This window comes from Salvia hispanica, chromosome 3 (genome assembly GCF_029641045.1).
Source record: "Salvia hispanica isolate PSC_SH4W2 chromosome 3, Shi_PSC_v1, whole genome shotgun sequence".
In the NCBI taxonomy this organism is placed as follows: Eukaryota; Viridiplantae; Streptophyta; class Magnoliopsida; order Lamiales; family Lamiaceae; genus Salvia; species Salvia hispanica.
In genome coordinates this window covers 46,927,823-46,948,852 of record NC_142694.1, presented here as the reverse complement: position 1 = coordinate 46,948,852, position 21,030 = coordinate 46,927,823, and the positions used below count along the sequence as shown (strand labels likewise).

Here is a 21,030-nt window from a genome sequence, read left to right as displayed (position 1 = left end):
GGTGGATTTTCGACTATGGAGCCACTAATACTATTACCTATGACCTTTCTGATATATCTGATATGCATAGGGCACCGAAAAGTCACATTCAAACGGTCAGTGGAGAATTTACCTCCGTGGAGGGAGCCGGGACTTTCAGAATTTCATCTGCTCTGACTTTATCCAACTGCTTATATGTTCTCTTTATGTCGCATAAACTTTTGTCAATTAGTCATGTGACAAAGGAATAAAATTGTACTCTTCTGATGCAACCAAGTTTTTGTCTACTGCGGGATATTAGGACAAGGGAAATTATTGGACGTGGCACTGAGCGAGATTGACTGTATTATGTGGACGAAATAGCAGAACAAGGAATCGCTTTGCTAACTCAAGGGAATGTTGATAGAGAAGCCTATGCTGATAGAGAAGCATGTCTCTGGCATCGTTGTTTAGGACATCCGTCTACGGGTTATTTGAAAATTCTTTTTCCTAAATTTAGCCAAGATTTATATTGGAAAACTTGTGTGTGTGCTAATAGCCATAGACATTCTTACAAATCCAATAATACCTTGTTGATTCCTTGTTTTCTCTTGTTCATTCTGATGTGTGGGGTCCCTCTCCAGTGATAGGGGGACAAGGGTTCAAATATTTCCTTCTCTTTATAGATTATTGTACTCGTATGACACACAAGAATGAGGTTTTTGATCATTTTACCCACTTTCATACCCTTGTTCAAACCCAATTCTAGAAAAATATAAAAATCCTTCGATCTGACAATGGGGGAGAGTTCATCAACTCAAAAATGAAAACCTTCTGCCATTCTAAGGGACTAATTCACCAAACCACTTGCCCATATACCCAGAGCAAAATGGTGTGTCTAAAAGGAAAAATCGTACTCTCTTAGAAATGGCTCGAGACATGCTCATTGAATCCAACACACCTAGACACTTCTGGCCTGAAGCTATTGCCCCATCCGTCCATCTAGCGAATCGGTTACCCTCTAGCACATTAGACCTCCAAACACCACTTGAGGTCCTTTCAACTTTAGCCCAAATTCCACAACCCTTAACCCTTAAGCCTCGAGTATTCGGATGCTCAGTTTTTGTCCATATACCAAAACACGAGCGAACCAAACTCTCACCTTGTGCCAAAAAATGTGTCTTCGTGGGGTATGGACATTCTCAAAAGGGGTCTCGGTGCTTTGACCCTAAGTCCAATCGCATGTTCACCACCATGAATTGTGATTTCCTCAAAACAGATTATTTTTTCCACCACCTTAACGGTCAGGGGGAGAGTGAAAGTGACCCACTAAGCTGGTTTCCAATGTTAAGCCCTCCAGCAGCACTGACATCACCAGAACAAGGACCAGAAATACAGCCATCACCAATCAGTGAGCCCATCCAAGAAATTCCCCTACTGGTATCCGCTATAAGTACCTCTGATACCTCTCCTGAGCATATCAATACTAGCAGTGGTGATGATGTTCCTATATTTGGTGAGACTGACCCTGAAACAGATATTAAGCCCGGAACTGAGTCGCAAGATGAAGCTGAAATTTGTGATTTATTGGAGGAACAGATAGGTGAGGGAATTGGAGGCTATAAATTGCCACCAAGGCCCAACAGAGGAGTCCTACCAAAGAGATATAGCCCAGAGATCATTGGCAGGATATCCAAGTACTCCGTGGTGAACATGGCCAAAAGGCCACCTTTCAGAAATGGCTCACGCAGTTGAGGCTGCGCTATACGAGGAAGAGGGGATTCCTTATACTGTCGAAGAAGCTTAGAGACACAAACACTGGCATGAGGCAATGTTGAAGGAGATGGGAGCTATAGAGAGAAACGGCTCTTGGGAAAAGTGCAAAATACCACATGGGAAGAAGGCAGTTGGGTGCAAGAGGGTGTTCACTATCAAACGAAGACCAGAACGGGTCGATAGAAAGATACAAGGCACGATTGGTTCCAAAAGGATACACACAAACCTACGGAGTCGACTACGATGAGACGTTCTCCCCGGTAGCAAAGATGAATACCATTCGAGCCTTGCTCTCAATTGCTACGAACCGGGACCGGCCTCTGCACCAATTTGATGTGACGAACGCATTCCTATATGGAGAACTGAAAATGGAAGTACCCCCAGGGTTCTCTTAGGGATTTAAGAAAGGGGAAGGATGTCGGTTGAAGAAGACTCTTTATGGACTCAAGCAGTCACCAAGAGTCTTGTTTGGGAGATTCAAAGAAGCCATGACCAAATATGGTTTCAAGTAGAGCAACTCGGATCATACTATATTCTTAAAAAGAAGGGACAACAAAATTACATGCCTGGTCATCTATGTAGATGGCATGATCATCACAGGAGACGATACAGAGGTAATTGAGAGGCTTAAAGGGAGCTTGTTTCAGGAGTTCGAGATGAAAGACTTGGGAAACCTCAAATATTTCTTGGGGATAGAAGTGCTGTGCTCTGATAGAGGAATTTTTTTGAGGCAAAATAAATATACCTTGGATATTTTGGCTGAAACGGGTCTGATAGACTGCAAACGTGCAAATACACCAATCCTAGTAAATCATGGTTTGCAGATCTCTGAAGAGGCATAATTAGCAAACCAAGGCCAATACTAGCGACTAGTGGGGAAGCTCATCTACCTCTCCCACACTAGACCAAATATAGCTTATGATGTGGGAATAGTGAGTCAGTTTACACTATGAAGCCGCATTGAGGATTGTGAGCTATCTGAAGGGGACGGCTGGACATGGAATAATGTTCAAAAAGAACGAGCATCGATGAGTATATGGGTTCACCGATGCTGATTGGGCAAGTAATCCAGTTGATCGAAAATCAACGGCCGGATATTTCACATTTGTTGAAGGTAATCTAGTGACTTGGAGGAGTAAGAAACAAAAGGTGGTGGCACTATCAAGCGCAGACGCTGAGTTCAAAGGGATATGAAGTGGATTTATGGAATCTTATGGCTAAGGAGGCTAATGAATGAAATAGGGCTCACTCAAGACAAGAGTCAACTATACTATGACAATAAGGCGGCAATCTGCATCTCTGAGAAAACCCAGTACAACATGGTAGAACAAAACATGTTGAAGTGGACAGACACTTCATCAAAGAAAAGCTAGAAAGTAGAGTTGTGGAACTACCGTTTGTCAGCTAGCCAATATCCTCACCAAAGCAGTCAACTCAAGAAGTCTCACAAACGTACTTGGAAAGTTGAGTTTTGGAGATCCCACCACTCAACTTGAGGGGGAGTGTTAAGAAAGGAAAAGATACCAAGGAATAATCCTAATTATCCTCCACAATTATACTCCAAGAATTGAATAGATTGATTGATATTTGATTGATATTGTTACTTATCTACACATGTATCAACCATATATAAAGGGTCAGCCTCTGCAGTAATAGAACATCAAACAATTATCGATCATACTACATCTACTATTATTTCTTCTTTATCTTCTTAAGCAATGCCTGATACACCATTCAAGACAGAGTCATCTAAATTAAAAATATAATATTTTGAATGATGCAGGCCAAACAGAGTTCACAAAATAAATGAGACAAATATAAAGATGTGAATTATGGTAATGATATATAAGTCCAAGAGCAAGCAAAGCACTTGAATGTTTGATCAACTAATAGTTTCTTCACAAATTAAACAAAACGATAGTCAAAGTGATGGAGAAATTCCCTACATTAAATTGTTTATTTCATGACAGCTTGGCATAGATTACCAGCACTTTCCAACACCAACAATAGTACTTTTTCAAATAACATTCTAAAACTTCCAAAACCTTGGACATCCTAGAATTGGAACCTCCCACAGGCGTCGTTCTCTCAACTGACGCGCGCAACCTTTCAGTGTTCCATTCTCGTTTTGTCTCCAATAAAACATTTTGTCAGCACTTCATAAGACCTTGGGTCCTGACCAATTGCTAGCAGCTTCCTCAACCTTGCATTGCTTCTGTTAATTGGTTAATACCATGACCCCAAACTATATATATATACTTAACTAAAATGGCAAACTCCTTCCCACTGTCTAAAGCAATAGCAGTGAATCACTTATAAAAAATAAAAGATGATTAATTGGCATAATTAAAACTTGCTTAAATGGAGCCTATACATAAACATAAATAGTATAAGCAGTTACATTGTTTTTAGGCCTATTTTAATCATGGCAAACTCATTAATAATTTGGTACTTCACTCATGATACATATGATTATGAACATCTCACAAATACACAATCAGTGGAACTTGTTTCTAAGTGAACATAGATGATAATACAAATATTTCAAGCATTACTAATAATCTCAATAATGTTGCTCTCATTGTTATCATGCAACAATGATATGGAAGCATTTGAATCTGTAGCCCAGCTTTTTTCCTCATTTCCTGCCACGAATGATAGATAATTGGGAATCTGTAGATGTTCAACATCACCTTCTAACATCTCCAACACCTTATTCATTGATGGACGATGGTCTGGGCTCATTTGTATACACCATAATGCAACAATAGTCATCTTCCGACCTATGTTTCTATCATCATTTTCATTAACATATCCAATGTCAATGTCCTTTCCTTGGTTCAAGTGGTCGTATATCCAGTTTGGGAAATACTTACTAGATTCATCATCGTTCCTTGTCAAATCTTTGTTTAAGTTTACCATTTCCATCAATAACATCCCAAAACTATACACATCAGCCTTGTAAGACACTGCGCCAATGCTTCTATTGATAAGTTCAGGAGCTACATACCCGATGGTTCCTCTGGCAGCCGTCAATGTCACTGCCTCCTTGTTTGCAGCACATAATTTTGCCAACCCGAAATCAGATATTTTTGGGACGAACTTATCATCAAGAAGAATATTGTGAGGTTTGATGTCAAAATGCAAGATCTGAATGTCACAACCATGGTGCAAATACCTGATCCCTCGAGCCACTTCAAGTGCAATCATAAATTTTGTATCCCAATCCAATGAAATGCCTTTTTCTCGGTTGAAAATATACTTGTCAAGGGAACCATTTGGCATGAAATCAAAAATGAGGGCTCGCTTTGATCTTTCAACACAATATCCAACAAGTTGGACAATGTTTACATGATGGATCCTTCCAATAGTTGCTATTTCATTGATGAAGTCTTGCCCATTAGCTCCGGACTTCTTAAGCAATTTGACTGCCACAAGATGGCCACTTCGAAGCTTTCCCTTGTAAACAGAACCAAATCCCCCTTGGCCTAGTTTGTCTTCAAAATTCTTAGTCATCTTCTTTACCTCTGAGTAAGAATACCTTATTGGCACGAGTTTGTTATCACTTTGTAGGAATGACTCTACTCCCTCGAAAGAAGACAAATGCCTTCTCCGATATTTGTAGATCAAAAACCAGAATACTAAAGGACAAATGATTATCCTTGGTGCCCAGATGATGACCCCAGTGATGATGGCTGGAAAATGAACACGAATGAATTTAGAAAAGCCAAAAAAAACTGATGCAAATTATAATATTAAAATGGTGATTCAACTTACATGGTAACACGAGGTCCAAAAGGTCATCCACTATATAAGTGTCCCCTATATATATGCAAAAATAAAAAAAAATAAAATAAGGATAGATAATAGATTTAGTCCTCTAATAAAAGAGAAATAAATTATAGATTCTTACATTTGTAGATGGCAATAAAGATGAGTGTGAATACAATTCCAACTCCGAAGGTTATTTTGAGAATTGGGTTTAGTGCTGCAATTAAACAAACTACAGGAGACAAAATTAACAATCTTATCTTATCCATAGTTCGACATTTATAAATTAAGAGCTCACCTATAATTGCCAAACAACCCGCGAGAATTGCTGCATATATACATAGACAGACACAATATATAATTTTAAAAAAACAGGATTAACAAAGTTGAAATTGAAAGTCATCTCAATATATGTTGAATTGGGTAGATCAGTAGATGGACTTATATAAATTGGAATTTAATATAGTAACTACAACTTAAATTTAAAGAGCGTACCAATGAATACAATGTGATTAATTGCTTCTAGCATAGTCTGATTACTATAGTAGCCTGCAAATTAAAAAAAAATTGAACATTTGAGAGATTATAAGAGAGACGAAAAAGAGAAATGAAATTGAAGATTCTTACTGAATTGTATATTTTCCAAAAGGGAAGTAGGAGTAAATGATAGTACTAATACACCTGCAATTCCGATGATGATTGTCACAAGAAGGCTTACCCCTGCAATTATGAAAACTGGAATTTCTTTGACAAGATTAGATTTATATCTCTTGTAATCTTATAGCCACTATTAATGATTCTTGATTGAAGTGATGGACTTGATAAAGAAAGAAGTAAAAAAAAGTAGTTATGTAGGCACCTAGAATGGCAAGAGGAATAAGGAAATAGCCTGCATACAAATTATAGTAAACATTAATTATGCAGTTAGAGAATAAGTATGTTGTTAGAATTCAAAGTAGAAATTCTTACGCTTAGGTCCTGATAAGTGATGTATGAGTCTCCCTGCATTTTACAGAATCAGATAGCAAAGATGAGCAGTGATGAAATTATATATTTTAATTAACAAGACTAGTTTTCTTACCCCAAATTGTGGATTTTCCATTGCAATCATCACAGAAGTTGAGTTCAAAACCATACAAGAGTGATTTTTGGATTTCTATGAGTGAAGCATTAAAAAAATCCCCGAAAACCAGCCACGATGTCAAGACTATTAGATCTATTTTACACATATGTGGTACCTCTGAGGCGTTGATGTGCCCAACATATGCATATCTAAATCTGGTATGTGATAAAGTACAGGCAGTAATATCTGTAAAGTGGGAAGAATTCGGCAGCGGGTTGGGGCAGGTAATCAAGTTAATTGGCAGTAACTTATCAGAGGGATCGAGAATATAGTATGGAGAAGAAGAACGATCGGTGAATTTGTAGAATTTGGAGGAAGTGAGAGGGAAAGAGCAATTTATTGAATCCGTGTTTATGGAAGCATCAACCAACCTAATGGTGGAGGAATCATAGTTGATGTGTTTGACATAGTATTTGATAGAGTTTAGATAGACGGAGGTGATATTGTGTTCGCATGTTAGTTCATAGTATTTGGAACGGCCGCAGTGGCTGGGATTGCCCTTGAGGCGGAAAGGGTAGCTGATATTGCGAATATCACCACACTCAGAAGGACTGCAGTTTGAATCAGAAGCAGCATGAAGTGATAGAATCAAGAGAGATGAAGTGATGAGGAAGATGAAGTTATGTGTTGTGGCCATGACTGCATATGTGTTTCACCATTTAGGCCCTTTTCCCATTTTTTTTCATACTCACTGTGGCTTGGTAGAATTATTCATTGTGGAAAGACTAAGTCAACGTTTATAGTCTTCCTTGTTTTTTAGTTGAAGTCAATGAGTCAATGTAGATAGTTGATTGCTAAGAAATGACCATATTAAAATAGATGATTGAGAGAAATGACAATATTAAAATAACCTTCTACCATACTTTGTTTTTTTCTATTAGAATCAATACACATATTTTCACAATCATGACCAAAATAGTTATAACTCGTAAACTTGTCTAAACAAATAACATTCCAATGTGTGTTAGAGTTATAATGAAGCCCAAATAACTGCGGACCATTAGTTATTTGATTGTTGGGCTTGAATAAGTTTTTTATTTTTGGATATAATGAAGCCCAAATAACTAATCTCTGCTACTTCTCCTGATTTGCCGACTTGCCGGAGAGTTGCTGTCGCAGGGGAACGGAAATCGTAGATAAATCGGTTTTCTTTCTATAAAACTAATATATGGCCCCATTTACTGAAATATTATATCCCATCTTCTATCCAAAATGAATTACAAAATAAATTCTCAAAAGCATCGATAACCGATACATGACCTTCACTAAAATAGTCAAGACCTCTACATGTAAATATAATATGCAGTATGTAAATATTCAATGACGATACATTTTTCGAAGTAAGTAAATGATAATAGTTAAGTGCAGAGAAGTCTACATACCCATACATCAAAATTTATAACTCCATGTTGAAATTTTCATCGCATTAAATTTCTTTTTGTCAATATGCCATAAAATATCAACGCAGGATCTCATATTCTAACACTCCGACTCCAATTCTACTCCAACACTCACAATATAATAAAATAATGATATAAAATTCCACCGTCACTTACATATTTATAACATTATTTTATTGTATTGTGACTTGTGCTTGTTGAGTAGGAATGGAGTGGGAGTGTTGAAATGGGAGTTCATTTCCGATAAAAATACATCTTTCATATTCTTCTATCAAAATTAATAAATGTTTTTTTTTTTCAGTTATTCACCACCAAAAATATTTACAGTTGTAAATTAATAATTTCTAACTATAATTCACCACCAAAGAGGTAATTAGCACATACTCTTAACTCTGTATATTTTGAACTTAATTGCCAAATTAAGATAATACTCCCACCTTGCTAAATTAAGAGTCACTTTTTGCCATAAAAGTCCATCCCAGTATAAGAGTTACTTTTAGAATTTTTCATATTTGGTCATACAATTTTACCCCATTCTTCATCAAAATTACATCAAAATGTCATTATCTACATTAAAATAAACCAAAACAAAAATCAAAAGTCAAAAGGACACCCTACCATCTCACAACATTTATTACACACTCCACCATCTCACTTCATTTATTACACACTTCAACTCTTTCTTAAAACCCGAGTCATAACAATAAGTGACTCCAAATGTGGGACGGATGGAGTATCACTGTAATTTGTTACAACTTAATTATATTTGTATATTTTATAAATTTAAAGTGGATAAGGTAATTGCCATGTATGGGGGTAACCTTTCACAACAGTTCTAATCTTAGTTATATATGGGATGAATAAAGAATTCTTTAATATGGAAATATATAACTAAATAATACTTCCTCCGTCTCGTTATAAGTGAGACGTATTCTTTTTTGGGCTGACACTAGAAGTGAGACATTTTTTATGGCACAAAACAATACTTTATCTCGTTATTTCAAATAACTCAGAACCCTTTCTCTAGCTCAAAAACATGCCAAAACTATTCTTGTAGCTTGGTTATGTTGGATATTTTAGTGTAATTGGATTAACTTGATTGATCAGTGTTGTTATAATGATACATCATTTAAGTATGGAGGTGCGGAGTGCACGCTTATTTGAATACATTATAATGTTAGGGGCGAAGCCCCTAAACAGATGAACGGGGTCCGGGGGCAGCGCCCCCGGGTAGCGGGGTCCAAGGGGCAGAGCCCCTGGCTGGGGTCGAGCTGGACGAAGTTGTTGTTTCAGAAATTCATCCGAAAATGTAATTTCTGAAAATCGAAGGACTAATTTGCAATTTCGAAAACCTTTTGAAAATCGGTTATTTTCAGTTGATTTCCCAACAGATGCACTGTTTCGGCAACAGCTGCATCGGTTCATCTTTTTCTTATTCTGATCAACTCTTCTGGTTCATAATCTCGAATACACATCTGAATATTCAAAACTCTCTGAATTTTATCCGATCAAATAACTTTGGTAGAACCACCGAAATTGATTTGATCTGAAAGTGTATTTGCACGCTTTCAGAAATCCGTTTTCTGTTCTCTTTGTTGTATCTCCCTAACAGGTTATAAACAAGTTATATGAGGAATTAAATAAATTGATGAATATAATTCACAAGACCATAAAAGTACATAACTAATTAATAGCATGGCAATTCACTCTGATTACGAAGCAATATACTTGTACACGAGAGGCTGATTTAAGCATTGTTAATTATCTCAATAACGCAGCTACCATTGTTATCATGCAACAATGATGTGGAATCATATGAATCTGTAGTCCACCACTCTTCCACATTTTTATCCATATACACTATTTGCGACGGATAATCGGGAATCTGCAGTTGTTCAACATCACCTTCTAACATATTCAATACCTTATTCATTGATGGACGATCATGTGGACTCATTTGTATGCACCATAATGCAACAATAGTCATCCTCCGAACAATGTTTCTATCGTCATTTGCATCAATATTTCCAACGTCAATATCCCTACCTTGGCTCAAGTGATCGTATATCCAGTTTGGAAAATACTTACTAGATTCATCATTGTTTCGTGGCAAGTGTTTGTTTAAGCTCACCATTTCCATCAGCAACATTCCAAAACTATACACATCGGCCTTATAAGACACTTTACCAATACTTCTATTGATAAGTTCAGGAGCAACATACCCTATGGTTCCTCTAGCGGCCGTCAATGTCACTGCCTCCTTATTTGTGGCGCATAATTTTGCTAGTCCAAAATCTGATATTTTTGGAACAAAATTTTCATCAAGAAGTATATTGTGAGGTTTGATGTCAAAATGCAAGATCTGGATGTCACATCCATGGTGCAAATACTTAATCCCTCGAGCCACTCCAACTGCAATCTTAAGTTTCATTTTCCAATCTATTGGAGAAGTTTTTTCTCGATTGAAGATGTGCTTGTCAAGGGAACCATTTGGCATGAAATCAAAAATGAGGGCACGCTTGGATCTTTCAGCGCAATATCCAACAAGTTCGACAACATTTACATGATGGATCCTCCCAATAGTTGCTATTTCATTGATGAAGTCTTGCCCATTTGCTGCGGATTTTCCGAGCAATTTGACTGCTACAAGATGGCCACTTCGAAGCTTTCCTTTGTAAACAGAACCGAAGCCCCCTTGGCCTAGTTTATCTTCAAAATTCTTAGTCATCTTCTTTATGTCCGAATAAGAATACCTAATTGGAGCGAGTTTATTGTCACTTTGTAGGAATGACTCTACTCCCTCATATAAGGACAAATGCCTTCTTCGGAATTTGTAAATCAAAAACCAGATTATGAAAGGACAAATAATTATTCTTGGTGCCCAGATGATGATACTAGAGATGATGGCTGGAAAAGGAAGAAGAATGCATTTAGTAACATGACAAGAAACTTATGCTAAACAGCACAATGTATAAACAAATTCCTTGATTCACTGTAAGTATTAATATTTCGAAATGAGTGGAAAAATAATGCAAATTATGAAAAAAGTTAGTAAGAATATGAATAAAAACGAATTAGTAAAATATGAAATTATCTTACCATTTAAGTTAAAATGAGAAATGCAATTTGTATCAGTAGAATGATCGAAATGACAAAATGAAACTCCTATTACCATACCTGAGAATAGAAATTGAGTTGCCATATATTTGTTCCCAACAACTGCATCAGATACACAACATCATCATTATCGTCATCGTCATTGTCATCATTAAGAGAAATGAAATTAAAGATTCTTACAGTTGTGGATGATATTATAGAGGATTAGCAATACAACTCCAGATCCGATGATGATAATCACAAGGGGATTTAGAGCTCCAGTAAAACAAACTGGAGTTATTTTTAAGTACACAAAGTTAATTAGCAACTTTATCCATTGTGTTTGTAGTGAGACATTAACAAAATTGCGCACCTATTATAGCCAGACATGTCACGACAAGCACTGCAGATATACATAACACAATATATAAGGAGCTAGGATTATAAGACACCCAATATGTTAAAATTCACTAAACTCGGTTGCATTTTATTCAGGTGATATACTAATATCTTTACTTATTTTCAATTCTTCTTTCAAGAGCTGACTTATGCAAATTAAGAGTATTACAACATAAATTTATAAAACTTACCAATGAATACAATGTAACTGGCTGATAACAGACCTTGATAGTAGAAGTCTGCCAATTAAAAATGAACATTTGAGACATCAAGATTAGAAAGAGAGATAAAAAAAAAATGTGTAATAGTTGTTAAACCAGAAGTTTGGTCAAAATCCAAGTTATCATAAGATCTGAAATCTTATAAATTAAATGACATCCATATAAAATAAAATAAAAGAAATATTTGTTTTAGTAAAACATGTTTTAAACATTATCAAAAGACACATTTTGTACAAACTAGGACAATTCAGAAAGACTGGAACTTTGTAACTTATATTTACGATTTCAAACTTTAAGAGATTGACGAATTTGAGCAAATTATATAATTTAAATAATGACAATTAACTCAGAAAAATGAATTTAAGGATTCTTACAGCTTTGTATGGCTCTCCAAAAGGAAGTGTATAAGAATAATACTAACAGACCAATAATTCCTATTACGATCGTCACAGGAAGGCTTACCCCTGCAATTATGAAGACTGAAATTTCTTTCACGAAATTAGTTCTATTGTAATCTTATGGCCATTATTAATAAATCTTGAGAAAATTGATGAATGACAAAGAAAAATAACCTAGAATGGCCAGAGGAATTAGGAGAAATCCTGCATTAATAGATAATAATCATTAAATAAGGTGTGTTATATTGCTAACTAGTATTTAAGTTTCTAACTCTGCTAATTTATCAATCGATGAGTCAACACATAATGTCAACACAATATATTAAAATGCGAATAAAATTATTTATTGACATTTTTAATACACTACGAGTTAGCAGAGATAGCAACTTAAATAATTTAGCAATTAATCATGCTCTTATCAACATAATCATTAAAAATGTGAATCCTTACGTGTATGTGGTCCTAATAACTTATATAAGAGTTTCCCTGTCCATATCAAAAGCATTAGCATTAGCAAATTAAGATAAGCAGTGATGAAACTCAACTAACATTCTTGCTTGGTTTCTTACTCCATATTATGAAATTGAAATGTTCACCGCACCATGAACAGAAGGAGCGTTCGAATCCATACAAGAGAGATTGCTGGATTTCTTCAAATGAAACATTCTTCTTCAAAAACTCAAATCCCGGCCACGATGTCATCACTATCAGATCCAATCCACATGTTTGTGGCACCTCTGAGGCCTTGAGGCGCCCGACCCTTACGTATCTAAATCCGGGATGGGACGAATACGCCGCACAGTGTGGAGTGATGTCTGTGAAGAGGGAAGAAGAATTATGCAAAGGACCAGGACAGCTAATTAAGTTAACCGACCGTTGTACAAAGGAATTGTAATTGGAGTAAGGATCCATGGAGTTGGGCGGAGGAGGAGATGAGGAATGGATGCAGAGTGTGTCATTGTTTATGGAAGCATCAATCAGCCTGATGGTGGAGTTTTGGTAGTTGATGGATTTGACATAGTATTTGTGAGAGTTTAGGTGGAGGGAGATGGTGTTGTTTTCGCAGGTGAGTTCGAATTCAGAACTCCCGCAGTCGTTGGGATCGCTCCTGAGGCGGAAAGGGTAGCTGATGTTGCGAATAGCACCGCAGGAAGAAGGAACGCAGTTTGCATCGAGGGAGAGAATCAAGAGAGATGAAGTGAAGAGAAAGATGAAGATGAAGTCATGAGATGTCATGGCTGGATGTGAAGTTTGCACATTTGATTGAGTCTTCTCCAAATCAATATGAATATGAAGGGTAATAGCAGGCTTGTATTCAGCAAAATAAGAACAACTGCTCCAAACACTACAACCTCTAATTATCATAGGTCGGAAGTTCGAGTCATCCAATCCGAATAAATGAGTAACTAATATATGTATATTGAATGATGCAGGCCGGCAAAAACTTGAGCTACTGGGATAAGGCCAACCAGAATGCAAACAATAAATCAGATAAAAAGTTTGGCATACTTTGCCAGCACTTTCAACACAAAAAATAATACTTCACACTCATCCACCAGAGTGTCTTCTACTTCTAATAGGCCATGAACTAGATCCGAATCATTCTCACCGGAGTCCATAAGAAGTGATCCCATTTTATCTTCAAAAAGGAATCAAGTATCGCAGGTTATAATTATGCAAAAAGTCATGTTTGTTATCGAATAAAAAAATAGATGGAAATAAATTACGTCCAATAAGATTTGAACCTATACCAAAGATTTGTTAGACTATGGATGCCGTTCATTCCGATATTTTTTCATATTTTTCTTGAGTTGAAAACAAAAAATCAGATAATATGTTAGAGAATTTTTGGTATTGTATATTCAACAATTCACAATATAACATTCTAAAAATTCCACCTACTTCCCTCCAAAACCTCTATCCGTCGTTCCACGGGAATTATTATCGGCAGTCAGTCACCAGCAGCAAACACACCCTCAACATTCAGCTTTAATTTGAAGTTTGATCGGTTGTCTTTGTCCACTCCAAGTTTGTCTGAGAAATGTTGTTAAAACAGAATTATTATCGATAGTGGCGGCATTATAAGACAATGCTAACCTCTTAAGGACACAGGAATCCCATTTATCAGCTTCAATAATTTCTTCAGAGCCTTCAATTTCCTTGAATTGGAACCTCCTACTGGCATCCTTCTCCCAACTGACAAGCACTGTTCCATTCTCTGTCTCCAATAAAACATTTTGTTAGTGTTTGTGAAGTATAATGGACTCTAACTGAGATTGGGCTTGATTACTTCAGCTGGGCTGATTTAATTCAGAGGCCCAAGTGTTTATCGGTGACCCATGTTGGTTTTGGCCCGATAACTTAGAAGGATACTCCGATGGCTGCCACGTGGCTATCTCACAAGGATCGTGGATGTTGGCCGTTGGATCTAGATTAGTGTTTGTTATGAGTCTTGAGACTCATCACATTCTGGATTATTCGTTCCAGACTTTTCTCTCTCTCTCCGGTGTGCTGCTCCAGCTTCTCTCTACTCTCTCTCTAGATTCCGGCGCCGTTAACCGGTTATCTTCTCCGATCTTCTGTTTCCACCTTGGATTCTCGGTTCTAGAGAGACTCCTCGGTTTGATTCTGTGTGAAGTGAGTGCTTGAGCGTTCCTTCTCAGATCTAGGGTTTGTCCAACTTCTCTGTTGGATTCGTGTGAGATTGGAGGTTCCTTGAGAGTTCTTGTGTTGCATAGCAGTGTTTGGAGGTTGTTGTGAGACCCTTGCGACTGAGATAGTCTCTGTGTTGTAGCAATTGGAGTATCCTTAGGATTAGGGTTTGGTTACTCCACGGTGCTCCCTTGAGACTTGTTGGTGAAGATTGAGGAGATCCTTGGCCCTGTGAAGTCGTGTGTGTACGACCTGAGCCATATCCTAAATCTTCTTGACCTTAGTTGTTCTTTCAGATTAGATCCGAAAGGATCACTTTCTTGTATTATTGACTTGTGTATGTGCAGATCGGTTGAAGCTTGGATTCCAGATCCGGTCGGATCTGAGTATAGCTAGGGTATCTTATTAGGGACCATACACTGTAATAGATACTTAGTCTGTCTACTTGTAATCTTGTGATAGATTATGTTGTAATTGGCTTGTAACTTCTGAGATTAGCCATCTCAGAGATCAATCAATAAAAAGAGGTCCCGGTAATTAGCGAATCCCGAGTGATCTGATCCCTACAGTGTTGAATATTGGTATTGGGATTGAAGTGTGGAATAGCATTTAAGAGGAGTCAACCTTTTATCTTGACGATGGTTTTTGGTTAAGCTAGGCTTCCTATCTTATAGTATCTTACTAAATGCTTATCAAAATGGTTGCCACACACTTAACCATGCTTAGAGAAACACAAGATCAACAAGTTAACTATTTAATTATGCCTTGAAAACACCAAATGAGAGGCTGAACTTAAAACGCTTAAACAAGAAGAAATAAAGCTCAAGAACAAGAACACTTAACCATTTGTCGGGGTCCATTATGGATCCCCGCGTGTAGCTTGTCCACAGTGTACCTTGACGCATGGCGTGTTCCAAATGAACCCCGACATGTCCACAATGGATCTCATCGTGTAATGTGTCCAGATGCATCAGGCTCTTCAGCTCCCGCAACGGCTAGTAACCCGGCGGTTTCAGTCAATGGCATAATAGCACAACCCCAATCCCCTCCCCCCGGTCCAGAACCTTTGTCCTAGCGGCAAAGAGCTTAGACATCAATGTATGATGTGCCGAGTTTGAGCCCTCTTGACGTCAATTGTAATTTCCTCTTGACTTAGGAGTTTATTTGTAATTCCTCCTTCATCATAGCACACGTTCTCTCTCTCTCTCTCTCTCTCTCTCTCTCTCTCTCTCTCTCTCTCTCTCTCAACTCTATCCTTGCCTTCATTCAGTTCATCGGAGCTCTATTGTTAGCAGTGCTGCTACTTCACAAACGAAGATGTTTTATCTTTGTGAATGACACGTAAATCCGAAAGCACCACCGGGTTATATCATTTTGTGAAAAGAGGACTCCTCAACAGTGGCGAAGCCACATGAGGAGCATGGGGGCCCATGACCCCCCCGCCAATTTCGGTGTTTACTATATTATGCATACATGTATCCTTTGATCAATAATTGATACTCCAGTACATAGCACGGGTGGTTGATTACTCCCCTTTTTACCATCAAGTCCATAGTTCGAATCCAATAAGCGTCCTAATCTTGTAGATTGCATTTTTTTAGCTTCACAAAGTTCTTTTTATTTAGTTTTATCCTTAGTTTATTTCAATAAGATTCTAATTATTTACTTTTATCCTTAGTTTATTTCAATAAGATTCTAAGAGTTCAATAAATGTATCTTATAAATATTATTAGTAAACTAAGTTTTAAAGTTATTTCACACATTTCACAAAGTTTCTTTTATTTAGTTTTATCCTTAGTTTATTTCAATAAGATTCTACTTATTTAGTTTTATCCTAGTTTATTTCAATAAGATTCTAAGAGTTCAATCAATGTATATTATAAATATTATTAGTAAAGAAATTTCGCTGATTAGTGACAGATAATTTCATCACTAAATAGCGAGTTTTTTTGTAGTGTAAAAAATGTAATAGAAAATAGGTGGACAATGTTTTGGAAGATAGGACCTACCTACATATATTAATATTATAGTGAAATATGAGTGAAATAAAGTTTGTGGAAAATGGGTTACATTATCAAAAGAACTACATTAGTAAAAAATAAATGGGACATTGATTGATGGATGAACAAAATTAGTAAAATGAGGCTATCATTAGTGGATGGATGGAGTAATAATCAAAGAGTACAATCTATATCGGCATATTTCCGCTTGTTTATGTGACCTTTCTAACGTACGCATCCGTAGTCGTAAGCTACCGTCTGGGCAAGGGCGGATCTAAATGGGAACTTTAAGGGGCAATTGCCCCTCCTCGGTATATTTTATTTAGGGATATTGGCACCTAATATCGTGGAACTTTCAAAAAAGTGGGTCTTTCCCACGAACTTTGTAATTCACACATAATATCACCAACTTTACCATTAGTTTGTTATTTCCCACCAATGAAAAAATTCCAACAAATAATTTTATTTTGCGAATTTTTTTTCGTAATTTCTCGACAACAACTTCGAGAGATTCAAGTTTTTCTATCTTTGAAGATAGCTTTTCTTGAAGCACACCGTCTAAAATTGTTCTTCAATCTATTAATATAGCCGGAATTTTTTCATTAGTGGGAAATAACAAACTCGACATAAGTTCGTGATATTATTTGTCAATTTGAAAGTTCGTGAGAAAATCTAAATTTTTGAAAGTTCCATGATATTAGGTGCCAATATCCCTTTTATTTATATTGTTATTAATTTTATAAGTTTTTAATTTCTTTTGTAAATATCCCGGCTCTAACTCTTGAAAGTTCTTTATACATATATTTTTACCCGTATTGAATTAAATTTCTAGCTTTACCCCTACATCGGTGTACTTGAAGGTCGCAAGTCCTTTTGTTGGTAGATGCTTTCTCATATTTGAGTAAATCGGCCTCATTTCACCGTCTATTTCATTGAAACTCGTTGTACATTGGCGGATCCAATTAAATACAAGGGAACACAGCCGATCTCTCAAAAGTATAAGAGCATCTCCAATGGCGGCAAGCGGGCCGGCTAGCCGATTTCCGGCGCTGGCCGGTCCGCTCGCCGAACCATTGTGGGCGGCGAGCGCCAATTCGGCGAAAAAATAGGCGATGGCCGATTATTGGTCGTTGGCCGATGCGCTAGGATGCGCATGCAGCTGTTTATGCGTATTGTTGACGCTTTGGAGCGTCAATATCTGTGTTTCCGCTTCAGGCACGATGCGGTTGGCAGACCGGCCACTCAGCTATTCAAAAGTGTACTGCGGCAATCAGGCAGTTGGCCTACGGAGGCGCGACAGACATCTGGGACGAGTACCTCCACATCGGTGTCTGGAGTATTTTTGTTAGGGCGTCGTTGAAATATTCGGTGATCAGTATCTTCGAAATCCTACCCCCGAAGACTGCCAGGATCTGATGCATCATCAGATGCACGGGGAGAAGCATGGGTTCCCGGGGATGTTAGGTAGCATAGATTGTATGCATTGGGAGTGGAAGAACTGCCCCACTGCCTGGAAGGGGTTCTACACCACCGGCTACAAGGGAAAGAATCCCACGATGATCCTCGAGGCTGTAGCTGATTACCGGCTGTGGATTTGGCATGCGTATTTTGGGGTAGCCGAGTCGAACAACGACCACAACGTCCTTAACTCGTCGCTCCTTTTCAACGAGCAATGCCAGGGTGTCAGTCCGGCCATCAGTTTTTTCGCCAACGGCAACCGGCATGATAGGGGCTACTACTTGGCGGATGGGATATACCCTAGGTGGCCCGTCTTTGTGAAGACGATCAGATGCGCAAATGAGGACAGAAAGGCCTACTTTACGGAACGGCAGGAGTCGGCGCGCAAGGACGTGGAGCGCGCATTTGGTGTGCTCTAGGCTCGATGGGCGGCAATTAAGGGTCCAACGCGTTTGTGGCATGTCGACTGCATTGCTGATATAATGTACGCCTGTATTATCATGCACAACATGATTGTCGAAGATGAAGGTGTACAACTTACTAGTTGGGCCAATGACGATAATGAAGCCGGTCCAAGCCACGGCGTGCCCGCCGCCAACGTACGATGGGGGGTACCTCACGATGAAACCGGCCGCCTCCAGGCACATGTCGACATGCGCCAAGTGGATGCTCATATTCAACTCCAAAAGGATTTAATTGAAGAGTCGTGGGCGCGGAGGACTGCACGGCGATAGTTATTTTTGTTTTATGTGTTTTTTTTAATTATGTAATTTATTTTAGGACGTATTTTTTTTAATTTAAATGAAATTATTGCATTTTCCCGTATATGTGTCGTAAATTTAATTCTGTATTTTGTGTTTAATTCCGTAAATTTGTTCTTTAATTTTGATTGTTGTGGCTAGCCTATGGCTAGCCTATTGCTTGTCCAGTTGCTTGTCCTGATGATGTGACAGAAGGAATTTTAGTGCTGATGATGTGGCAGGAGGAGTTTGTGGTTGGCCTATGGCTAGCCTATTGCTATTGCGGATGCTCCTAGTGGTTGAATACTCATTTGTTACGGTCCCTTGTCTCTTAATATAATGCCAAGTGAATTATATTTTAAATTTAAATAATTATTAAATAAAATTAAAGGGTATTAATGTAAATTTTCTCTTGTTTAAATTATTCCAAAACTTTAAAGTTATGTCACTCTCTCAATCTAAATTATTTTTTTTGCAAAAAATATACCAAATTAAAGGTAATTATATAAGGATTCTAATGATATCTGCATTGCATATGATCCAACAATGTTCGAATGATGAAATTTGATAATTTTTATTTCAGTTTTCGTATAGATTGATAAACAGATATTTTTTATCAACAAATACATCAAACAATTTCAATATAATGCATGTAAAATCTCAATAAAATTGTGTTGATATTTTGTGTACTTGTGTTGAAATTCTCAATCATTTTGTTGATATTTGTAATACACTATGTTGATATAAAAAAAAACACGAAAATTATGATATAATAACTAAATTACGATCTTACTCCTTTGTTGATATTTTATCTACTATTTATTGAAATTCGTAAAGTTTAATTTCATCAACATATTTTAAAATCTAAGTGTAGATTAAGTCTTAATTTTGGATTATGATATTAAAAACAAAATAGGAGGACCCTAATTGGGTATACTGTTTATTATTTATAGTTTCTAAGTAGGCTCGTATTGAGATTTCCTGTAAGATTTTATTTTAAATATTAAAAACTCTTTCTGAATTAAATTAAATGTTACATATATCTAAGAATGATCATTTTAAATAGTAAAAAAGTTTAAGTAATTATTTATCGCACCTCCAATTTTAAATTCACGGATCCGCCACTATTGCCATAGTTATAGACGATGTGAATTTTTTAAAAATTCATTGCTCAAATTAGTTGTTGTAATTTTAGTACCACAACTCGGGTAAAAATTACTACAATCTTCATTTTGTCTATATATTGGTATTAAAGTTATGGAAATTCCTTAAACGAAAGGCAAGAAAATTACCTTCCCAAATTCAAAGCCCACAGATGTATTACTCCATAAAGTAATTATTCCTTAGTACTACTCCATGTTTGGCAACAATTCACCGTTGGGATGATTAACAACTCAATAAAATTGAACTTCAGGTGAAATATCATCAAATAATAATTAATAAAAATTGAGTTTTTTTCTGATTTTGAGTAATCAATAATTAGTGTTATGTTTTTTAAATTTTTTGTCGATAACAATTTATGTAATGATGAAATCTAAAAAAAAAAGTGTTACCATAGATTATAGTTGAGAACTACACAATCCAACTATAATAATACAATTCAATCATTTAATATCAAAATCTAAACATAGAGATTTGTCAAATAAATAAAAATAAAAATAAAAATCATTAGCATATAAGATAACATATCATCCAACTAGATTAGCCTACACCTTCTTTGTTAAAAGTTTCGTAACCAAATCAAATAGAACACATATTCATCTTCCCTTTCCAGAGGTTCAGTCAACATCGAATAGTGGTGGCGCCAATTGTGCATCCCCCTCTTGCAATCATCTCTTTCAAGACAAGAATCGGGCTCACGTATGCGGCTGAAATCAAATCTGGGATAACCAAAAAAGCATCGAATTTGGTAGCTGGCATTGAGAAGTGAATGATAATGTAGGGGTTTATACCAACAATTTGATAGAAATCTTATGAAGATCATCGTTGGTTACAAAGACATAATTTAGAATTTCATAATGTGGATCCGTAATTATTG

General features: G+C 36.9%; 2 protein-coding genes across 5 annotated transcripts; both read right to left on the bottom strand.

Annotated features, from left to right (window-relative positions):
• Nucleotides 1–4,087: 4,087 nt before the first annotated feature.
• On the bottom strand, nucleotides 4,088–7,301 carry LOC125212634 (uncharacterized). Of its 4 annotated transcripts, XM_048112847.2 has the most exons (9): nucleotides 6,587–7,301; nucleotides 6,475–6,507; nucleotides 6,365–6,394; nucleotides 6,133–6,240; nucleotides 6,001–6,054; nucleotides 5,804–5,833; nucleotides 5,648–5,737; nucleotides 5,512–5,556; nucleotides 4,088–5,429 (listed from the first exon to the last, which is right to left on the bottom strand). In XM_048112847.2, exons 1-9 carry the CDS (start codon nucleotides 7,263–7,265, stop codon nucleotides 4,279–4,281), a joined length of 2,220 nt encoding a protein of 739 aa, XP_047968804.2. In that variant the 5' UTR covers nucleotides 7,266–7,301; the 3' UTR covers nucleotides 4,088–4,278. The 4 variants fall into 4 exon arrangements, with proteins under 4 accessions (XP_047968804.2, XP_088922965.1, XP_047968805.2 ...); XM_089066839.1 differs by having other exon boundaries at nucleotides 5,648–5,833; XM_048112848.2 differs by lacking the exon at nucleotides 5,804–5,833.
• Nucleotides 7,302–9,775: 2,474 nt separating this feature from the next.
• On the bottom strand, nucleotides 9,776–13,378 carry LOC148930961 (uncharacterized). Its single transcript, XM_089069461.1, has 8 exons — nucleotides 12,712–13,378; nucleotides 12,593–12,628; nucleotides 12,317–12,346; nucleotides 12,119–12,223; nucleotides 11,715–11,762; nucleotides 11,498–11,527; nucleotides 11,326–11,415; nucleotides 9,776–10,977 (listed from the first exon to the last, which is right to left on the bottom strand). The coding sequence occupies exons 1-8, from the start codon at nucleotides 13,376–13,378 to the stop codon at nucleotides 9,776–9,778; spliced, it is 2,208 nt and encodes a 735-aa protein (XP_088925587.1).
• Nucleotides 13,379–21,030: the final 7,652 nt, after the last annotated feature.